This window comes from Gobius niger (genome assembly GCF_951799975.1).
Source record: "Gobius niger genome assembly, chromosome: 7".
NCBI lineage: Eukaryota > Metazoa > Chordata > Actinopteri > Gobiiformes > Gobiidae > Gobius > Gobius niger.
In genome coordinates, this window is record NC_136858.1 from 7,919,576 (window position 1) to 7,939,904 (window position 20,329).

At 40.3% G+C, this 20,329-nt stretch overlaps 1 protein-coding gene across 2 annotated transcripts in view; it reads right to left on the reverse strand.

The window, feature by feature from the left end:
* Positions 1 to 9,049: 9,049 nt before the first annotated feature.
* The window catches only part of gfra1a (gdnf family receptor alpha 1a), a 176,434-nt gene continuing 165,154 nt past the window's right edge, over positions 9,050 to 20,329 (reverse strand). For both annotated transcript variants that reach the window (XM_079559950.1, XM_079559951.1), the window contains 2 exons: positions 14,087 to 14,131; positions 9,050 to 9,523 (listed from right to left, as the gene is read on the reverse strand). In XM_079559950.1, the coding sequence (XP_079416076.1) occupies positions 9,380 to 9,523; positions 14,087 to 14,131 (189 nt within the window). In that variant the 3' untranslated portion in view covers positions 9,050 to 9,379. The remainder of the gene's footprint in view (positions 9,524 to 14,086; positions 14,132 to 20,329) is intronic.

The following is a 20,329-nucleotide window of genomic DNA, read 5'->3' on the forward strand; positions in this document are numbered from 1 at the left end:
TAATACCAGGAGTAATTCGAAATCCGCGCAGTAATCTTCACTTTACTGTGGGGATGCCAAATATATATATATATATATATATATATATATATATACTGCTTATTACTTACTACGTACTTATGCGATAACTTTTTGCATTCTTTCTTTCCAGATTTCCAGACGACTGAAAGTCATCTTTGGTGACAACAATATTGAGAAATTGACTCTTCTAAATGGAATTACAGAACACCTTTGGACTGACTGACATTCGTCTGCAATACATGGATAAAGACTTCGGTAATGATTTTTGCAATCTGAGTTCAACTAATGACCTGACAGATATGGGAACAATCAAGGTTATTAAACTGGAAATAACGCCACTTGTTATCGCAGTCGCCGATGGAGCTACACCAGGTACCTCATGACAAGAAGTGGTTGACCAGCAGCCTAGGATTGGGGACTTCAAGGACAGATGGCCAGCCCTTTTCAGTCAGTGAGAGGTAATGTACCTTATTCCACTCCGCCCACTTTTGTCTCTTTTTGCTTTGTCTCCGCACTTCCGTTGTACAGACACTTCCGGTCAAGCGTGAAGCCCATTCATTAAACGGAAAACGAGGGAAAATATTCTCCACTCAAATCTGATGTTTTGTTTGTGTAAAATGGCCAATGTTCATTTGCACCAACAAGTCAACTGCAACATTTCTCTGCGTGGCCGAAAAACGTCTTTGTTTTTGTGTAGAAACTGATTTTATCTGGACTTCTCCAGCTCCATGTTAACTGATAGGAGAAAAGGGGCGGGCACAATTAATGGTGGCGCCCACGCGAACGTCCAGAATAAGGTGGATGACCGCCTAGTTTGGCAAATTTGTACATTAATACTCCTTTTGCTTCAGGTGAATGAAGAGTTCCACAGGCTTGTGGCCCTCCCTCTCGAGTCAAAGTTTTTGGAAAAACTTGACCTCTACTCCAGTGGACTGTTGGCATTGGCAAGATCCAAGAAAGGAACTGCAGGGGCCAAAATCGCTCCTATCCTGCACACGTTTGACCAGGTAATTAGCTGCATTATCCTGATTCCGTCCCGCTTTAAGCTGAGCGCAGACTAATTGACTTGTTTTGGTCCAATTTTGGTCAGATTTTTTTGCGGTTCTGAGTCTACCTTAGTCTATCTTTCTCACCCAAATATGAGCCCACAAGACGAATGTAGCTTAGCCTTGCTGCTAAACCACCAAACAATCACAACATCACATTGCCAAACTGCAAATAAACCTAAAATTTTGCTTTTCATTACTTTTCCTAATTGTCACAATTTAATATGCATGCTAATTGGTTATAAAATTTTAAATTGGCATTTAAATAGAATAGAATGTTGGCATTAGAGTGGCATTAAAGTGCAATTTCTAACTATTTCATGCTTTTCGAGATTTTTTTCTTTATTGCTTGAAAATAGTGCACAAAATGATGTGGAACAGCAGTTTTTCCTTTAATTGGACTTACCCAGTAAACTAATTCCTCACAGGAGTCTATGATGGATATCACAGACCCGAGAGTCTTCAACACAATACCATCCACAAGTTTCACTGGGATTTTTTTTTCTTAGCTTTGACACTTAAACAAAATTGCATGATGTGAGAAAAAGTTCCTCCTACTAACCATAAATGACCCCTTCTCCAAGGTTCATCTTATTGTCGAATTGCTGCTTGATATTAATTTTTAAATTTATGCTTCAGGCCGAAAACATCGATCTGAAGAGAGTGTCTCCTGAAGGCCCTTATCATTGCTCTTGGGGAGGATACTGGTGATCTTGTCAAGGAGTTTGTGGTAGGTAACATATTTTTCCTTACAGCCTTCTTCCTGTGATTTCATGTAACTGGAAAGTACGTTGAATTACCTTGTGTATGAATTGTGCTCTATAAATTCTGTAAGTCTTGAGCCAAATCACATGAAAGAAAAACGGTCACAAAGTTCAAAGCCCTCTCTTTCAGCTCATATGAACTATGGCCTAATTATTTCCTCAAAAAGGCGTCTAAAAGTGGAGACAATATTCAAAAACATATTTGTGATTTTGGCTGGTAGAAAGGACTTTAAGCCATAAATAAATATATGGCGGGTTTGGGAATCAAATCACTAAGTGATCAGGTAAAACGTTTGGATTTTGCATTTTCATTTTGGAAATTTCTTTCAAACTGTTTTGCTCCCATAGAGTTATATTGGCACCTGCCCTCCAACTGAATTACAATCTTAAAACGTGAATGCAACTCATACCCTAATGTGTTGAATTATCCCTGACCTAATTACTGCGATTGCCTCTATAAACCTGTACAGCCTGTCAAAAGCCACGGTGGCGGTCCAGCTCCTCAAACCTCCTGCAACATTTCCAGAGCGTATATATTTTTCTTGAAATTTTTTATTCTACTCCAATTTGTAATATTTTTGTGCAAAAAGAGCTTAAAAATGAAATTGTCCGTGAAGCGAGTTACTTCCTGTTTATCCATTGGACGCCAATTTCTTCATTTATTGACCTTTATTAAACCAGGATAGGGGAAGAGGGTTAGGGGGAACCTATTGTACATGTTTTTAGTGGTGGGGAAACCGGAGTACCAGGCGGAAACCTAGGTGGGAATCGAACCCGGGACCTTCTAGCTTCTAACCACTGCACTACCGTGCCGCCCATAGCATAAAGCATAAATGTACCCACTTCTGCTTTATCCCATTTAAATTACAAGAAATTGAGAGCAATGACAAAATGTAACTTGTGTTTTTTATTTTTTCAAAAACTCAGCGGTTAATCTAAATTCTAATTGGTTGGATACCAATGCATGTCATCAAGCTAACACTGTTTTTCTGCTCTCTATAGGACAGTCCGCAAGATGACCTTCAGGTCGATTTGGAGCAGGTGACCAATAGCGGTGTTTTCCATTCAACCAGAAGGATGTTTCGAACTTCCTCCAGAGGACATTGGTATCGTTATCGAAGGCGTAACAGTCTTAAATGGACTCAGCTCTGTCGCATCTGCTTGTGCCCTACTGCTCAGTTTGATCTACATTCTCAATCTTGCCTACCCTAAAAGCATCCGTCACACTCTCGAGGTTTTCCAGAAAGTTTTTTTGGAGCTAGATTCTCAGAAAATGTCCCCAAAAGTGCACACACTCTTTGGAAAACTGCAAAGTGCAGATTAATGGTCATCCTAAGCCTATGACAGTGTTGTAAGAAGTTTGAAAAAATAAGCACTTTATTAATATTCCAGAACATAACAGTCTAGAAGTCTGTTTTTTTTTATCTCAATTTTTATTCCTGCTGCAGTACAATCTGAACCAAAGGAGTAAATGACTGGTTTTCTTTTTGTTTTTTGTTGGAGCTCTGCATATGCCCTGTAGAAATTGCTAAATGCATGCATGATCATCTTAAGCTTGTCTACATCTTGGTGCATTCAGTGTTTTAAAAGTTTTATAAAACTGAGTGTTTAAGAAAACAAAAAAAGCAACAAAAGCACTTTGTAATCCTCCTGTTTAGACAGGATTGTTTATTGCTGGCACAGAACAATCCGAACTGAACTGCTACTCTGGCGTGTGAATATTGTCATGGAGGCTGTACAATATTCAATTGCAATGTTCTGAAAACTGAAAAATGTGAGATCAATGTGACGTTACTACTACAAATAAATAATTTGCAGCTACGACCTTTATTTTACATCTTCACATCATTACTAAACTTACAAACAAGTGTATACTGTTTAAAGCTGTGGTTCTCAAACTCCACACCCAGTACAATCTTTTTTTTCAGTGCTAGGTCAATAATAAATCAGATTGCCTAAAAATGTCAAAGTATAGGTGCCAAGTATAGGTCAAAAATGGAAATGATCTCCTACCACCTGAAGAAGCCCGAGTACCACCAGTGGCACATGTACCACAGTTTGAGAAACACTGTTCATGTATATTTTCAGTTGACTACAGTTATTTAGTAGCAAATAACGTACAAACTTGTATATTGTAATTTTGGTAGATGAATGTTGAAAAACAAGGTGATTCAACGTAAACGTTTGAATAGGATTGTGAGAATGTTTAGAGTGGGGGAGTTGCAAAATTTTAAGTTGAACTAAAGTATAGATGTGGATTAGAATGTACAATGTTTCTGTAAGAAAAAGGTCAAAAATACTAAGTTGTTTTTGTGTAAAATTTAGCTTTAGAATAAATCTGACTTTTAAGTTTAATTTTTAGAAAATAATAATCAAATTTTATATATCTTTGTAAGTTGAAAGAAAGTAATATTTTAGAAAACATTGAATGATTATTTAACTTTAATCTGACTAAAAATGTAAGTTTGGTTCAATATAAAATGAAAAGTTGAAAATACATAATTTATTAGTTGTTACCAATTGAAACGCTTTTTTAAGTTGGTTCAACTGAAAACTTTTTTCAGTGTGGTGTTGTTGCACTCACAGCGTTTTTTCTTTCTAATAATGTTCCAAACTGTTGATTTAGCCACGCGTACTGTGTTTACTATCTCTCTGATGAGTTTGTTTTCAGCCTAATAATGGCTTGCTTCACTGATAGTGATTGATCTTTGGATCTCATAATGAAAATAGCAGCAACGATATCCAAAAGGCAAATATCACACTTGAAATGAACTCTGGACGTCTTATCTGTTCCTTATAAATGGGATAATGAGGGAAGAGCAAACACCAGGCCATGGAACAGCTGAGCAGACAAATGTCCCATATACAAACGGTTGTAATTCCTACAACGTTCATCCAATTTTGATGTAAATACTCTCAAATTAAAGGCACTATACGGAGTTTAAAAATGTAAAAAATATGTATTTTCATCCCCCTACATGTCCCAGCAATGTCCTAATGTGTAGAATGAGCTCGGACCTGTTCACCACAACTGCCTCTAAAATCCTGCACTGTCACTCAGAAAGGTGTTACTTTGGGTCTGATGTGCCGTCATGCACGAGATTAATATAGAAGGTGCAGTTACATGTATGACCTGAGGTGGCAGTAGTGAGTATAAAATGACTAACTTGAATCTAGCCCCTTTAAAGCTGAAGGTCTGCAGTTTAAGCTTGCTGTTTCATTTGAAATCGATTATGATGCTTTACAGAGCCAAAAACATAAGAATTGAGTTGATGTCCCAATATTTACGGACCTGACGTACATTCCCTCCATCTTGTGTGCTTGGTCGTGTATACCTCGTCACATGAAATACCATTCTTGAGACTTGTAGGCGATGTAACCATTTTAATTATAATTTTGTACAGTAGATTTTACATTTTCACAAGCTAAGAAGTTTATGATGGCAGATAGCTGCTCCACTGAAAGCCGTTTTCTGCAAAGTTTCAAACCACAAATGGGATGGAGACACACAGTCAAAATTCGTCACCACCTGCATTGTTCATCGTCCCGAAATCCATACTCTTCATAGTAAAAGCTAATGAACCGTCGACAAACGTTCACTTGTAGGACTTCAATGACAACCTTTACAAAAACGGTCAAGACAATTATCCAAAATCCTTCATTCCAGCATTCGTTTGTGAGAATATTTGAGTCAGCTTCGAAATTGTGTCGAATATGTTCAATCAATTCGCCATCATGCACATTTTCAGTTCTTGCAAAACTTCTTATTACGAATGAATCTAGCAGCCCCGAACAGTCTTAGAGGAATAAAATAGTCGCTTATCACGGCTGCTCCTTCAATCCTAACAGAATATAGAAAAATAATCTTCGCCAAAATCAAGTCCGACTAAGCATAAATGGCCCTATGTTACAAAACAATACCTACAGTAGGAGAGTTACATTGATACTTGTCAGATGCAGTAATATTTCATAATCATGTACATACAGGAAATATACATATATGCTTATAAAAACACAATTCCAGCTTGTCCATCTGGAGGTCCAAATCCCGGTTGCCACACGTGGTCCCGTTGCATTTCCGTAGTGTCCGCCCAGAGCAGTGGTGAACGAGCTCCACGTTCAAGAGGATGGTTTACATCAGTGGTTCTCAATCGTTTTGGGCCCGGGGACCCCACACCGAACAGAAGAAATCCCTTGAGACCCCGACATGTCCTCCACAATCAATGTCATGAGAATTCAGGCGTTAAAAGTCATGTGCCAAACTAAATCAAGTGACTTTTCATTGTTCTGATTGGGATTTTCTTTTTGAGAGTTATTTCCATCAATAACTGTAAACATTTCCAAACAGATTGACACAAATTGTCATTGTAAAGGGTGTTTAAGTTGTGTGTAGTTTGACTATGTTAACATGCCATCACTCTTCCGGTTTCTGAAACACCTGTTAGATGGTCACTGTAGTCAAAGCACGAACTGACAACGTCTCCACAAGAACATCATGACGCTATCTCATGCTTTCTACCAACAACAACAAGACATGATATCCATGTCTCAGCACACTAATACAGTCATGGGTTTCCTCCAGACGCAGCACCAGTGTGGTGCTTTGTGTGCTTCCTGTACTCAAAAGTCTATTCTGAATGGATGGAACCTGCGCAGACACAAATGAATGATCCTATCAGTGGGTATTTCCAATACACCTTTACATGACCAAATAGTCGGGTTAGAAAAGGAGTAACCCACAGTTTGTAAAACCGTGAAATCAGCATATTTGGGTTTTTGCCAGTGTTTACATGGACGTGCGCAACTGGGTTATTGCTAATATTCCAGTCATGAAAGGATTTTTGACTCCATGTAAACGTACAAATATGTAAATGTGACTGTGTGTAGTTTATGTTGTTTCCTCATCAAAAAACCCACTTGGAGTTGGGCTTTGCTCCTGTTTGAGTAATCTTTGAATGTTCTACATTGCTCTACAATGTAGGCAACGTCCGGTCCAGGGGCCAAGCATGGAACCTCTGGCCCTAAAGATGATTTTGTGAATCAGAAAGTACTTTAACATGTGTAGAGTTGAAGTACTAAACATGTGAGAAACACTGTCAATTACTTAAACATTATCCACAATGATGAACAACTTCCTCGGTCATGTCGAGCGACTTTCTCCTTGTCTTTAACACTCCTTACAGGCTGTGGAAGACTGGAAGTGAATCCACAGCTCTTTGTTTGGACGTATCATGTGTTTTTGTCACTTAACTCACATGAAGTCTATATAAGGAAAAGACTTAGTAGTGAGAAACATTACATCCAGTGATGACTTGTGGATGTTGAAGATTCAGGACGTCCAAATTGAAAGTAAACAGGATTATTCAAACTGAAGTGAAAGCCTGCTCCGCCTGTATCTGTGATGAGGAAAGGTTGCAACAGCTGCATTCTTACATTAAACCAAGCAGTAGAGGTCTGGCTTTCTCTGTGTATGCCTTCCCTTCCATAAAGCTCTGGCCGACACTTCCAGCGTGTACAATATCACTGATGAGAGGCCAGAACCTTCCACAGGACCCCCCAGGTGTGATCATGTTCACGAGGCTAAAATATACTTGTATAATGTGCTTTTGCCTGTGGCCCAGTCCTGCTTCTACTGTGCTCAGCTTGTTTTCAGCCCCTTGAGAGCAGCCCTTCACCCTTGGGGCCGGTGGACTCTTACAAGGGAATAGTTGTTTATTAGGACCACAACACACATCTGCACGTTCATGAGAAGAGATTCATGCACACGACAAGTCAAGAGTTTGAGAACACCCTCATGGTTTCATCTAAACGTCTGCAGTGTGGTACCACAGTGGACTCTGAAATGGTTTTATCTGCCAAAGAAATGGATGAATGAAAAGAACATGTTTTGTGAACCAGCAGAATTCTGTCACATTGATTTGATTCTATGCTTCATTTACAGCACAGGAAGGCTTTAAAGTGCATCATTAAGTAAACTGTAAATTATGTTGGACCCTCCCTAGATGATCGGTGTATGTTCTGTAGCATTATAAATGAAAAGTTCACCACACAAAACAACCCAGTTCAGATGAGGACTTGAGCCACTGCAGGTGTGGAGGGAAAAAACATACATTTAGAGAGACCAACTGGAAACTTTTGCTAGAGATTACAGATGTGCTGTAAATATATGTCATGTACTGTTTTCATATAAATAATAAGCCATTTTATGCATCAGGATGGCCAATATTTTCAGCGATGAAATGTCAATAATATGTCATAAAATAAATGTATTTAAGTTTGGTTTTATTGATTTATAATTTGCAAATACTTTTTCAGAGCTATTTTGGATCTCGTTTAGATTTCGAAAACACTAGTTATTAGTGTAAAAATCTTTGCAATCTTATTTAGGGTTTGAAGGAGTTTCTATATCAAAAATCCCTCTGAAAAAAAACTCAAATAATTTTAAAGTCCAAGTCTGTGGGAGCGGCTACAGTGTAGATGTGGTTAAAGTGTGGAATGAAAACCCAGAACGCCTCTAAAGTTGAGTCACTTCTGCACATGCCCTGTGGATATAGATACAGACGGCATTTGTGGAATCGCCCATATCATTATTCCAAAACTACTTTAACAAATGCTGAATTATGGATATAGTTTTCTCCTACGATAAGACTACGATAATACTACTAAGATACAAAGCAAAGTGGTTCAACAGCCCATTAATACATAAATAACGGAGAATGCTAACACGATGCTTCATGTTAGCATTGTGCTAACGCTAGCTAGCATTAGCTACGCCTGCTGTTTTGTCGCTTCTACTGAACAATCTGCTGTGAATAAACATCCACATGGACCCGATTTAGACTTGACTTCATTTGTATGTGATAAATAAGTTTATATTCCACCAGAAAATGTCTAGAAGATTCTGTTTCCCCCTTGGCGAGGCCACGCCCCCTTCTATAACGCAATGCCGTCTGTATCTGTTCTGCCGTCTCCCAGAAAGGAAATGACCATATTTGGATCACAGAGTCATTGCAGAGTGTGGTACATAGCACACATGTAAATGTATGAGAATAAATAAGAGTGAGAAAACTTCCGGACGTCGCCATGTTGTAGTTATTTCAAACTCAATTTGACGCTTAAGTCGACAAAAGGCCATAAAGTCAGGGTGAGTTTTTACTCTGATTAGAAATGAAAGCGCAGATTTGAGAAAACAATAGAATACTGGATGTTTCAACCTGCCATGTCACACTTGAGAACTTGTGCCCACACATGTGGCTGTGTTTCAGTTGTGGCCCTAAAACCTAACTATACACATTGTACATTCCACTGTTCAAAATTCATTTTTCAGACTAAGGAACACAACCAATTTACACATATGTTACAGAACACTGTGAACACATAGCTGCAAACTGAAATACAAAAATATCAAATGAACAAGAAAACAGATTAAAAAAACAACAAAAAAAACTGACTCAAGGTAAAACAAAGCACGACAGGAGTGAGGGAGGATCTGTGCAGCCTCGTCTGTACAAATGTGTCAGTCAGCCCGCGGGGGGTAAAGCGTGAGGGCTACAAGTGTCCGGCCAAAGGGAGGGCCCACAGGCACAGCAGAGGCAGCAGAGGGGGCAGCAGAGGGGCAGCCCCGGGCCGCAGCAGGTCTGCAGCGCTGCGCGGGATGGCGTTGGACGAGCTCGGCCCGTCGATCTGAGGATCCTGGAAAACACACACACGTTTGATATGAGAGAGGAGGCTCTCCAGATACACAGGGAAACGTTGGCATCTGAACCGTTTGAAACAACATGTGTGTGCCGTCTAATTGATTTTAATAAGCCAGTGTAATGCCTCAGTTGAAAGCTAAGACCTTCAACACTTAACTATTTTGTTGTGTGGTCGCCACATTATGTCAGATTTTTGTTACATTTTTGTCACTTTTTCATCGCTTTTCAGTTACTTTTAAGTCATGTTTTATTGCTTTTTATCATTGCTTTTTTCCGCCATGTTTTTGTCACATTCTTTGTTATGTTTCTGTTAAATTTTTTGGCACGTTTTTGTTTACAGCCTATACACCAGGGCAAGGCCTCATTCTAAAGAGCCTTTGTTGAAATGTTGTACTGCCTGGAGGAGGAAGTGTTACTCTAGATCTTCTGATACGTCCATGAGGCGTCACTCATCATCAATCCCAGCATCAGTCACGACCACTGTTTTATCCTTCAGTCAGAGCCATGAGTCTATTTGCACTGCAGAAAGCTAAAGTTACCATTCCCTTGTTCAAAGGTGCGTTGTGTAATGAAAAAAGAAGGTTGATGTGAATGCATTGACAGTGACCCAGCGGCTGAATGAGAGCTTACATAGCACCTTTATTTTCCTCGATGATGCTCCAGGATGAATGGTTTGTTTTTAAAGGATCCTGGTGGGTTTAGTGGATGGAGTGTATCTGTAAGCCTCAATACAACTGACCCTGGTGAGTCCTAGAGGCTACTGTGATGGAAAGTAAGGACGCCATACTAACCACCCATACAGCCGCTGGGTCACTGAAAGGTCAAACACTCACTATCATCAACTTTCTTTCCCACAAAGTAGCATAATGCAGCTTTAAAGGGTCAGAGGACTGCTCTCTGTGCCTCATTCCAAACATGTGGTGTAAAGTGTCCTGAGACCTCAACCGGTCAGCCTTTGACTTGACGTGTATTACAGTACAATTATTCAGGGCTTCGTGAACAAACCATGTTCTGTGATGAACCAGAGAGCGGAATGGAAACTGCACTCAGACAGACTGCATGTGTGCTCTGCTTCAGATGAAGTATTTTAACATGTAATATTAAAGCAGTGATTTGAGGATTTTTTAGCTACATTCAAGAAGAAAACATGTCTTAAAAGACTGAATGTACTACTTTGATCATTGGCCTTGATTTATTGCGCAGAGTAAGTGTTTTTAGCTGAATTGAGATCCTGATATTGTTATGTCAAGAAATCTTAGTTAGTAAAATTCAGATCATTTCATTTCTATCTAGTAAAAACAAGTTTATTAATCCAGTATTAAGGAGGTGTGTTTTTGCAGGGATTTCACCATAATCCAAAAGAGAAACCAGCGTGGCCTGGATAAACAGTTCAGAAATAAAGCATTACGTCTACATTTGACCCCATATAAGTTGCACTCGTATGGGGGAGTGCATACAGAAGCTCTTTGTATTACAAAAAAGAGTAATTAGACTGATCAATCATGCTGGATACATGGATAATCCTCTTTATCTAAAATACAAAGTGATGAAACTCTTGGATATTGTAGAATTTCACATTATTCAGTATATGTACAAATGACTTTCATGTCAAACTTTAAAATTGTAAATTACAGAACAACACGTAAAAAAAAGAGTAACAATTAATGGAGTGAAATTGCAGGAACAAACTCAGCACAGGCTCAAAGCAAAACAATTTAAAAAAAAATAAAATGCAATGAAGAGCTGCCAATGATATTGTTTGGAGAAATGGCCCAGGTCTCAAAGACTGACTGTTGTAATGTCCTGTTACTGATGGATGAATGACTGTGATGTATAATAGACACAAAGAGACCATCATGTTCAATACTGAAGAATGTTATGACAACGTTTGGAAATGGGGGTAGGATCAAATAAGTTTAACTTCTTCCTACTTTTCGATCATGTATTATTTTAATTGAATTGTATTTTCTTTCCTTTTTATCAGTGTTATGATTGTGTACATGATAAAGAAATAAAGAATCAAACAAACAAGTGTCTTGAATAGTATTTCTGCATCCCTCTCTTGTGTTTAATTAGACGCACACAGATGCTTCCCCCTCCCTCACCATGGTCTAAAACACGTAAACTAGCATGTCCTCCCGGCGTGTGCGTGTTCAGCCTGAGTCTTGCTAATAACGTCTGGGTCATCTCCTCCGGACCCCTGCCTGTTCCAAATGCCATGCCTCTACACCACGCCGCCTTATTATTTCACAGTGACATTTCCAGTGAACTTTAGCAGGCCACAGATAAGCAGCGCACCCTCCCAGGCTCAAAGAACTACAGAGAACAGACTTCACAAAGGAGGACCCGGGCAATCAGCCTCGGCAACACGGGTCGCATCAAAACGGACCATTTGTGTTTGGAGATAAAAGGGTTTAAATGTTCAGGGTGAGCCCAGAGAAAGTTGGGCTGAGGCAGATATCTGGAGCTGTCACTCTGTGCGATATTAGGGAGAAGACTGCGGCGGAATGGCACAAGAAAATCTAAATACCAAATCAGAATCACACAGAGACCATGGCTCCGTGCGTCAGTGTGAAGTGTAGAACTGACCTGCAGCTCCACATACATGTGATCCACTATCTCTACAGACTGGACAATGTTTGACTCTGAGCCTCATCATAACGGTTCAACTTCAAGCATCGTTTTGTGCAAATACTATAGAACAAACAGACATTTTTAAACAGGCAGGGCCTTTTTAAAAGCCTGCACAATATTTTCTTAATATGTGGGTTATTGGTGGGTCGGGAAAAGTGCAAAGCCTCCACTAAAGGATGTTCAAATGACTTGTGCAGTAGAAATAGTACAGAAATACAGTTTTTTTTTTGCTACATTTTGGCAGATTCAAACTCTAGTAGGTTGGGGGCCTGGGTTTGGGACTTGGGCCTGACATTGCCTACCCAGTCAGCCCTTTTGAAGCGCCCCTGATCGAGCCAGGCTTGGTCCCCCAGTTTAAAGGCAGCAAGCATTTACCTAAGCCAATATTCTTTTTTTACTGTTTGGTTTGTTGACCTGCGCCTCAGGCTGCACTGGCAAAAAATGTCCATATCTTCAACAAAAATTAGTGTTGCTGATTTCTGGAGATAGTTTTTTTTGTAATTCATGCAGTTCTTGTATTTGAAGAGTTACGTGGCGCTAGGCTTGTGCAAGACTAGCGCATTTCTATGGTATCAGCTAGCCTGCATTAAAAACAGTCTGACCCGCTCCACAGTGCACCTGAGGCAAATCACTTATAACACCAGACTAACCATATTAATGTCTGTGTCCATAGAATAATTTTTGGAATATAAGTGACCTTGCATCACATGAATGATCGCATTTTGAGGGACTATTTTCTAGCAGATCACTCCGCCGCTGCGTAGCTTATACAACCACGAAGCTGATGCTGCTCAAATATATGGTATTTTAGATGCAAAATGGTCAAAATTACTCTATCGACAAAGACATTTATATGGTTAGTCTGGTGTTATAAATGATTTGCCTCAGGTGCACTGTGGAGCGAGTCAGACTGTTTTTAATGCAGGCTAGCTGATACCATAGAAATGCGCTAGTCTTGCACAAGCCTAGCGCCACGTAGCTCTTTAAATATAAGAATGAATTACATGCATGAATTACAAAAAAAATATCTCCAGAAATCAGCAACACTCTGGATAACAAGGAAATGAGGCCCTATGTCAAAAATCCTGAAACATCCCTTTAAAAGTGCTTGAGAAGAAGAATTCTTGCTAATTTGGATTGGGCTCGGACGATCACATCGCCAAGGGAGCTAGAAAGTGTTCTTGCCTTAACTTTTTTTTGTCTCATTTCAAGTGTTTTTGTCATTTCTCTTATTGAAAGTGAATGAATGCTTGTTGCTGATTTCAAGACTGTGCAGTAATGCTCAAAATCAGCATTATTGCATATTTCAAGCCTTGAAATGTGCCATTTTTTCCAGTGTGGGAACCACCTACTCTAAAGTAATGAGGCTTTTTTACATTGTATTTAGCTGGTAGTAAACTGCTGTCGAGCCGAATACAGGGTCTTTTAAACCTCTGATCACACAGAAAGATCACATTTGTTTTAGTAATGCTTTTCAGGCATTAATTATAATAATCTATTTTAAATATAAAAATGCCTGGAGAAAGGGTGAGGCATATTATTCTAATTAGGTGTAAAACAGTTTTTATCTGTTGTTATTTCAGCAGGAGATTCAGATAAAGTTGTGTTTTTGGTAGTTTGGACCCGGGAGCAGCTTATTATCATGTGTGATGTCACACTGAACACTTAACAGACATAGGCCTCTGAAGTCACTCAGGAGAAGTGCAGACATCAGACAAATCAACAAACAGCTCAACCTCGTCTTCATTACTATATTTTGCTTAAAGGAAATGTTTTTTTTTTTTTCAATTTTAATACTATTTTCATTATTCAGACCATTGCTCACTCATGAATGATCCAGAAGTCCTCAGATGAATAGCCACAGCTCACATATGATTTAACTACTACTACTACTACTACTACTACTACTGATTTAAATACTTACGCAGAAGACTCCATCCACAGTAGAGTTTGACTTCAGCTTCTGAGCCTGCAAAAGAGGAGAAATATCACCATGGTCAGTGAGTGAAACTATCATTATGGGGCACTTGCACAAACCAACCACTGCACGAGACGTACTAAAAATAAGCCCGGCTGCATGAACAATGCGAGGCTCCAAGAGTGTGGGTGCAGGTCCTAATTCATCACAGATCCAGACACTCTGGGCTGAAAGGATGTTCATTTGTTCCCAGAGCTTGCTGGTGCGAGTTGTTGGTGAATCGGAATTATTGATATAATACCAAAGCAATGGTGCGTCTTATCAGTTCTAATCCCAGTCTGTCACTCACTGGTTGAGCTCTACACCAGTCACCATCACCACCACCACACCAAAGTACTGCACACTCTCAGTATGAGGAAGGTTGGTTCCACTGGCTGATTTCTGAATCAAATGTGGCCTTTCTGTGCAGCTTAAACACCCAAACCAGAACATAAGACCGATCCTCTGGTGAGACACTCCTCACCACAATCCTGGTCTAGAAAAGACACAGACGAAGAAGGCGGCGTGGCCCAGCGGGGGCATGGCCCAGCGAGAGGGAAGGAAGTCAGTTGTAGAAATGGTGCGTCTTTTCACTCTTTTTACACATTTCCTGGTGGACTCTAAGCATATTTAGCACACACAAAGAAAGTCATGTCAAAATGGAGTTCATGTTGATGTGTTGACACAGCATGTAGCAGGAACCTAACATTAGCATTATAGTTTATTGCTGATTTGATGAAGCCAAAAAATGCTTCGAAACAAGACACAGACATCAAACAGACATGGAACGCCCTCCTCTGCACTGTCTCCTAGTAAAATCAGAGTTTGTGGAAAATCTCCTGACTCCTGTCTTTGTCCTGAGAGGGCGTATCAATAAGGGCTTTAGAGACAAACAAATGTAATGTCCAAATGAACAGTCAGCAGTGAAGTGAGCAGTGAACAGTCGCCTGTTCTTCGACTGTCCTTCAAAAGGAGGAGGATAGAGAAACCTCCAGGAGAACTACACTGAAGAAGGAGAAGCCCTTCCCTCACAGGTGGTCCAGGGTTTGTTGTGGCTCCTTCTGCAGAGAACGCTGACCACTGTGGAAATAATGTCCAGTTTTAATGAAGCCGATTCTGATATTGAATGGGTCTATGATGACCAACACAAACGAAGCGTGAGCCTTTTCTGTCAGTGTGTTGTTGTTTTGATCAGTGGGGCCTGGAGGGGCAGCAGTCTTGTCTCACCGCAGGACTGTCCCATAGATCCATCGTCCAGCCAGTTTCTGCTGCTCCTGACATGGGTCAAATGCAGAGGACTGATTTCCAAATGGGGACAAAAAAAAGTCCACTGTAACCTTATTGTTCGACACAATGGCACAACCTCCATCACACTCACACAATGTTTTTGATGTTTTCCTCCACACATTTTAATGTCAATAAATAATATGCAAATTCGCAATCACAGCAGTATTTTTAATATAATTTCTATCTTGAATCTTTTGTTTGCTGTTTTCCTCGACAGACCACACATGATTAGCTCTGGTGTAGATTGCAAACCCACACATCCGCCCCGTAATCAGCTCCGGAAAACCCTGTGGCTCTGTATGAATGATTATGAAATGGACTGAGTTGGCTGAAGCTGCATTAGCTTTCTTTACAGAGAGGACCGTATGTTTTGTAAATACTCACTGTAAACATTATTTATCCGTGTCCACAGCTCTGAGGTCAAATCAAGTACTGTTTTCTATTATATGAAATATTGGATGTTGTCACTAATGTTATTAAATGAAAAACTGAACTGCCTTCCTCTCTGTCAAGAGGGTCAACAGGAATGACTGAAACCACAGGGTATAAGATAAGATAAGATAAGATAAACCTTTATTGATCTCACAAAGGAGAAATTCACTTGTTACAGTCGGCGTTCAAGAAGATCACTCAGAGTTAATAAAGTGCAGCTGATACAGAGATTATTGCACATGTTACTTTACAGTCTTATTGTACAGTCTGACAGCAGTGGGGACGAAGGCTTTGCGGTAGCGCTCCGTCCTGCACTGAGGGTGTCTCAGTCTTCCACTGAGAGAGCTGCACAGCTCTTCTACAGTCCCGTGCAGTGGGTGGGAGGTGTTGTCCATGATGGAGGTGAGCTTGGCTAACACCCTCCTGTCACTCACTTCCTCCACAGAGTGGCACAGGAGCTGGCCCTCCTGACCAGCTTGATCAGTCTGTTCTTGTCCCGCTCTGTGCTGCCCGGGGCCCAGCACACGGCAGCGTAGTGGAGGCTACCACAGAGTCATAAAAAGTCCTGAGCAGAGGCCAGAGCGTATACTCCACAATATAACTTTCTCTATGGCCAAAATATATATAAGTCTATTGCTGAGGTCCATAAACAAAAGCTCTAGTAAAATATGTTTTTATTGGTCTTTATACTCACTACTGCCACCTCAGGTCTTACGCGTAACTGAACCTTCTATATTAAGCTAGTGCATGACGGCAGTTAGGACTATACAAGATGCAGTCCAGATTGAAAAATCTCGCGGTCCGGAAGAGGCCCGCCGACCGCCTGTTGAGGACCCATGTCCCAGAGAAGGGGTCTCCGACCTATTTTAGTTACTTTTACAATGTAAAACCATCAGAGATGGTGCTTTGAAGACACTTTTCTAACAAGGCGACTTTGGAGAAGTTCACCTTAGAGCAGGGGTGTCCAAACTTTTTACATGGGGGGCCGCATATTGAAGCGTACGCGGGGTGAAGGGCCGTAGATCGGTAGTTAGTGCCGCAAAACCTTAGACTAGCAGAGGTTTAAATTGTGCGCCATACCTCTATTTAAGCTTAAAACCTTCATGCCAGCTCAGTCTGTTAGTTGTTAGGTTAGAATTGTATAGAATTATTACATTTCAGATAAAAAGGTCCATCTCTGGTGATGTGTACCGATACAGCAAGAGGCCGAGGGCCACCATAAATTGGTCTGAGGGCCGCATTTGGGCCCCGGGCCGCACTTTGGACACCCCTGCCTTAGAGCTAGTAGCCAAACGGTGTTTCAACAAAATGTTTGCAGATTCTGGTCAAAATGTTAAGAACAAAAAGAAAATGTGTCTAAACTGTGACTCATCAAGTTTGTGTGGAAATCTTGAAAGCCTTTGGCGAGCTACCAAGAAAGGGCTGGAGAGCTACTGGTTGGAGATTCCTGTCCTCGTGCATGATGATGCTGATACTACTGTTGAGCCAGTACCAGGGGACAAGCCAAGAGCACAGGCTGCATGTGCCGTCATAAACACTCTATACGAGGGCCTGCTGGACTCCGCTCCAAAGCGAAGAGCACCACTCCTCCAACTAAATCCAGGGAGAACAAAAACATACAACAGGCCCAGACTAGACGTTGTGATGAGAACGACACGGACGACAATCTGGAAAATGGGACAAAATGCATCACACCAACAAAAAGCCTGCCACACTGGGCAGAGAAATGTCCGAAAACACCAAACCAAATGAGAAGTGTGGGTGCCTTTGTAGCAATGAAATAGGTGGATCCACTGACTTTAATGACTTCTGAATGCTTTTGGACTTTCCACCTTTATGTTTAGGGTTTAAAAGGACTTAGTTTAGTCTGGTGGCAACATACAGCCTGAATGTTCCACAGTGTGGCTTTAATCACAAATGTAAAATTCATTCATGGACTGATTTTAAAGGAACAGGCCACCTTTTTTCCATACTGAGATATGTTCTTACCTGAGCTTGAACTTGATACATACCTGTCTGGTCTTTGTGCGTGCCCATGAAAGAGTGTGCCACGCACAAAGACCAGAGAGGTATGTATCAACTCGTCTTAACTGAGGTAAGAACATATCTCAGTATGGAAAAACAGTAGCCTGTTCTTTAAGGCATAGAGACTTTACCAAGCTGCTCTTTACACCTCCGGACTTTACATTGCACTTTGTATTTAAGCCCCGTTCCAACGCCACTCGTAAACTTCTTCACACTGTCAGTGAACACAGGGCGGCCTCTGCCCTGGAGCTGCAGGTGTGACAGTGTAATGGATGAGCTGCTTCTCAGTCAAAGTGAATCCAGGCCAATGGTATACGGAGGGGAGCGAAAGACTGCACTGCCTCAGTGCTACAGGCTGCAGAGCGATGCTTATAAATCACAGGGCATTCGCCAAACTCGGCAAACAAGAAGTGTGCGGTCGTAAAAGTGAGCAGAAAGTGATGAGTGAGCACAGGCGTTTGTATCCTAGTGGAAATAATGGGAAATCATTCACATCGTTATGTAGCTCTATGCATTTTATTATTGTCCAGGGTTGGATACAGTACTTTTTTTTTAGATTACAGTATTTGAACGATCCTTGGTTTTTGATACCGATACCTTAACATTACTTTTTTCCCATGCCTATATTAAAATAGTTGTCGTCGCGAACCAGAAAACAGTGGAAGATCTGCAAATTTCAAATATCAGGTTCATCCCCAATGTCAAGAAATGTGTGAAAAACGAATAATTAGGGGAAAAAGGGGAGAAATTTGGAGGAATGATTGTGTAAAACAAAATTGGTACAAAAATAGGGGATAAATTGGGTAAAATATAGGGAAAAATGGGGTGAAATAATAAAACATATTAACCATCAAAAATGAGGGGAAAATGGGGCATACATTGAGCAAATGAAATTAAAAAATATAGGTCATTGTCACAGGAGGAGCTTAGAGTGGCAGGTGAAGAAGGAAGTCATGGAGCTTCTACTTTAGACAGAACTTCGGACTTCTGCTGTAAGAGGAAAATTCTGAAACTTAAGTATCTAGTAAATAAATAAATAATGGAATGAAAATTCGAATGACACTTTTATATATTGTTTTCCGCACTATAAATGCTTATTAAAGGTGAATGTAGTGTGTGTCCCAATTCTACTGAGTCATGGTGGACCATGACAGATGTGGACAGGACTGTGGTAGATCTACTTTAACTTTAGAGAAAATAGTGAGCTCTTTATTTTCTGTAGAAAAGCTGAGGCCTCATTGCCCTTCAGTCACAGACTGAGAAGTGAAGAAGGAAGTCATGGAGATTCTGCGTTAGAACATTACACTTCTGCTGGATGTAAGAATGAAAGATTGACATTCATGTATTCCTTAGTAATTGGTGTGAAAATCCTGAATGTATGTATATTTATTGTATCTGCTGTACTGTCATGTTTGTCCCAGTTCCTCTGATGTGGACAGATGTTACAGAAGAAGCTCATGAGGTTAATATGAGTGATCGCTGTTATTGTTTACTTCTGCAATTTTGGCCGGATGTTTAGGTGAATGGTCGGCAACAGCTGATGCCTACAGTCCTCTAACTCGGTTTTATAAAATGATAGATCTGTTACAGCGCAAGAGAAGCAATGCATTGTTTATTGACATTGCTTTTGCCGATCATAGGATTTTAATAACATTTTTATCAAATATGAAAACATAAAATGCCTTCCATGGCCAACGGATGTGACGACATCACAACGCTCGTATTCGTGCAACTGTTACTATAGCAACAATTTTCTCCAAAGTGAAAGTAGATCCACATCAGTCATGGTGACAATGTTTTTTTTTGTAGAATGAGAGTAATTAATAATTAACTGACATTTTTATCACATACATTTAGGATTGTTTCAATCTTTCATTCTTTTCATTCTTACATGCAGCAGAAGTCTAATGTTTTAACGCAGAATCTCCATGACTTCCTTCTTCACGTATCTGTCTGTGACAGATAAGACAGCAATGAGGACTCAGCCTTTTTACAGAAAATAAAGAGCTCAGTGTTGTCTCCAAAGTGAAAGTAGATCTACAACAGTCCTGTGCACATCTTTATAAGCATTCACTGTGAATTTATTTTTAAATTATTATTAGACTTCTCATTCCATTTTTAATGTATCTACTACATACTTTCGTTTTCAGAAGTTTCCTATTACAGCAGAAGTCTAAAGTTCCGTCTAAAGCAAAACCTCCATGACTTCCTTCTTCACTTGTCACTCTGCAACTGAAGAGCAATGAGGCCTCAGCCTTTACTGGAAACAAAGAGCACATTGTATTTAGTGTCATGTTACTGTTACTCCTGGTGTCTGACCTAAAGTCTAACTCTGAAGAAAGTTAATTCACATGTACACGAGAATGTTGGAAAGGCGCCCCCTTGTGTCCCTTTGTGTCCAAATAACGGGACCATAACTGTAGCCAGATGTGGCTCTTTAGGGTAGAAAGGGTTAAGTTTGACTTG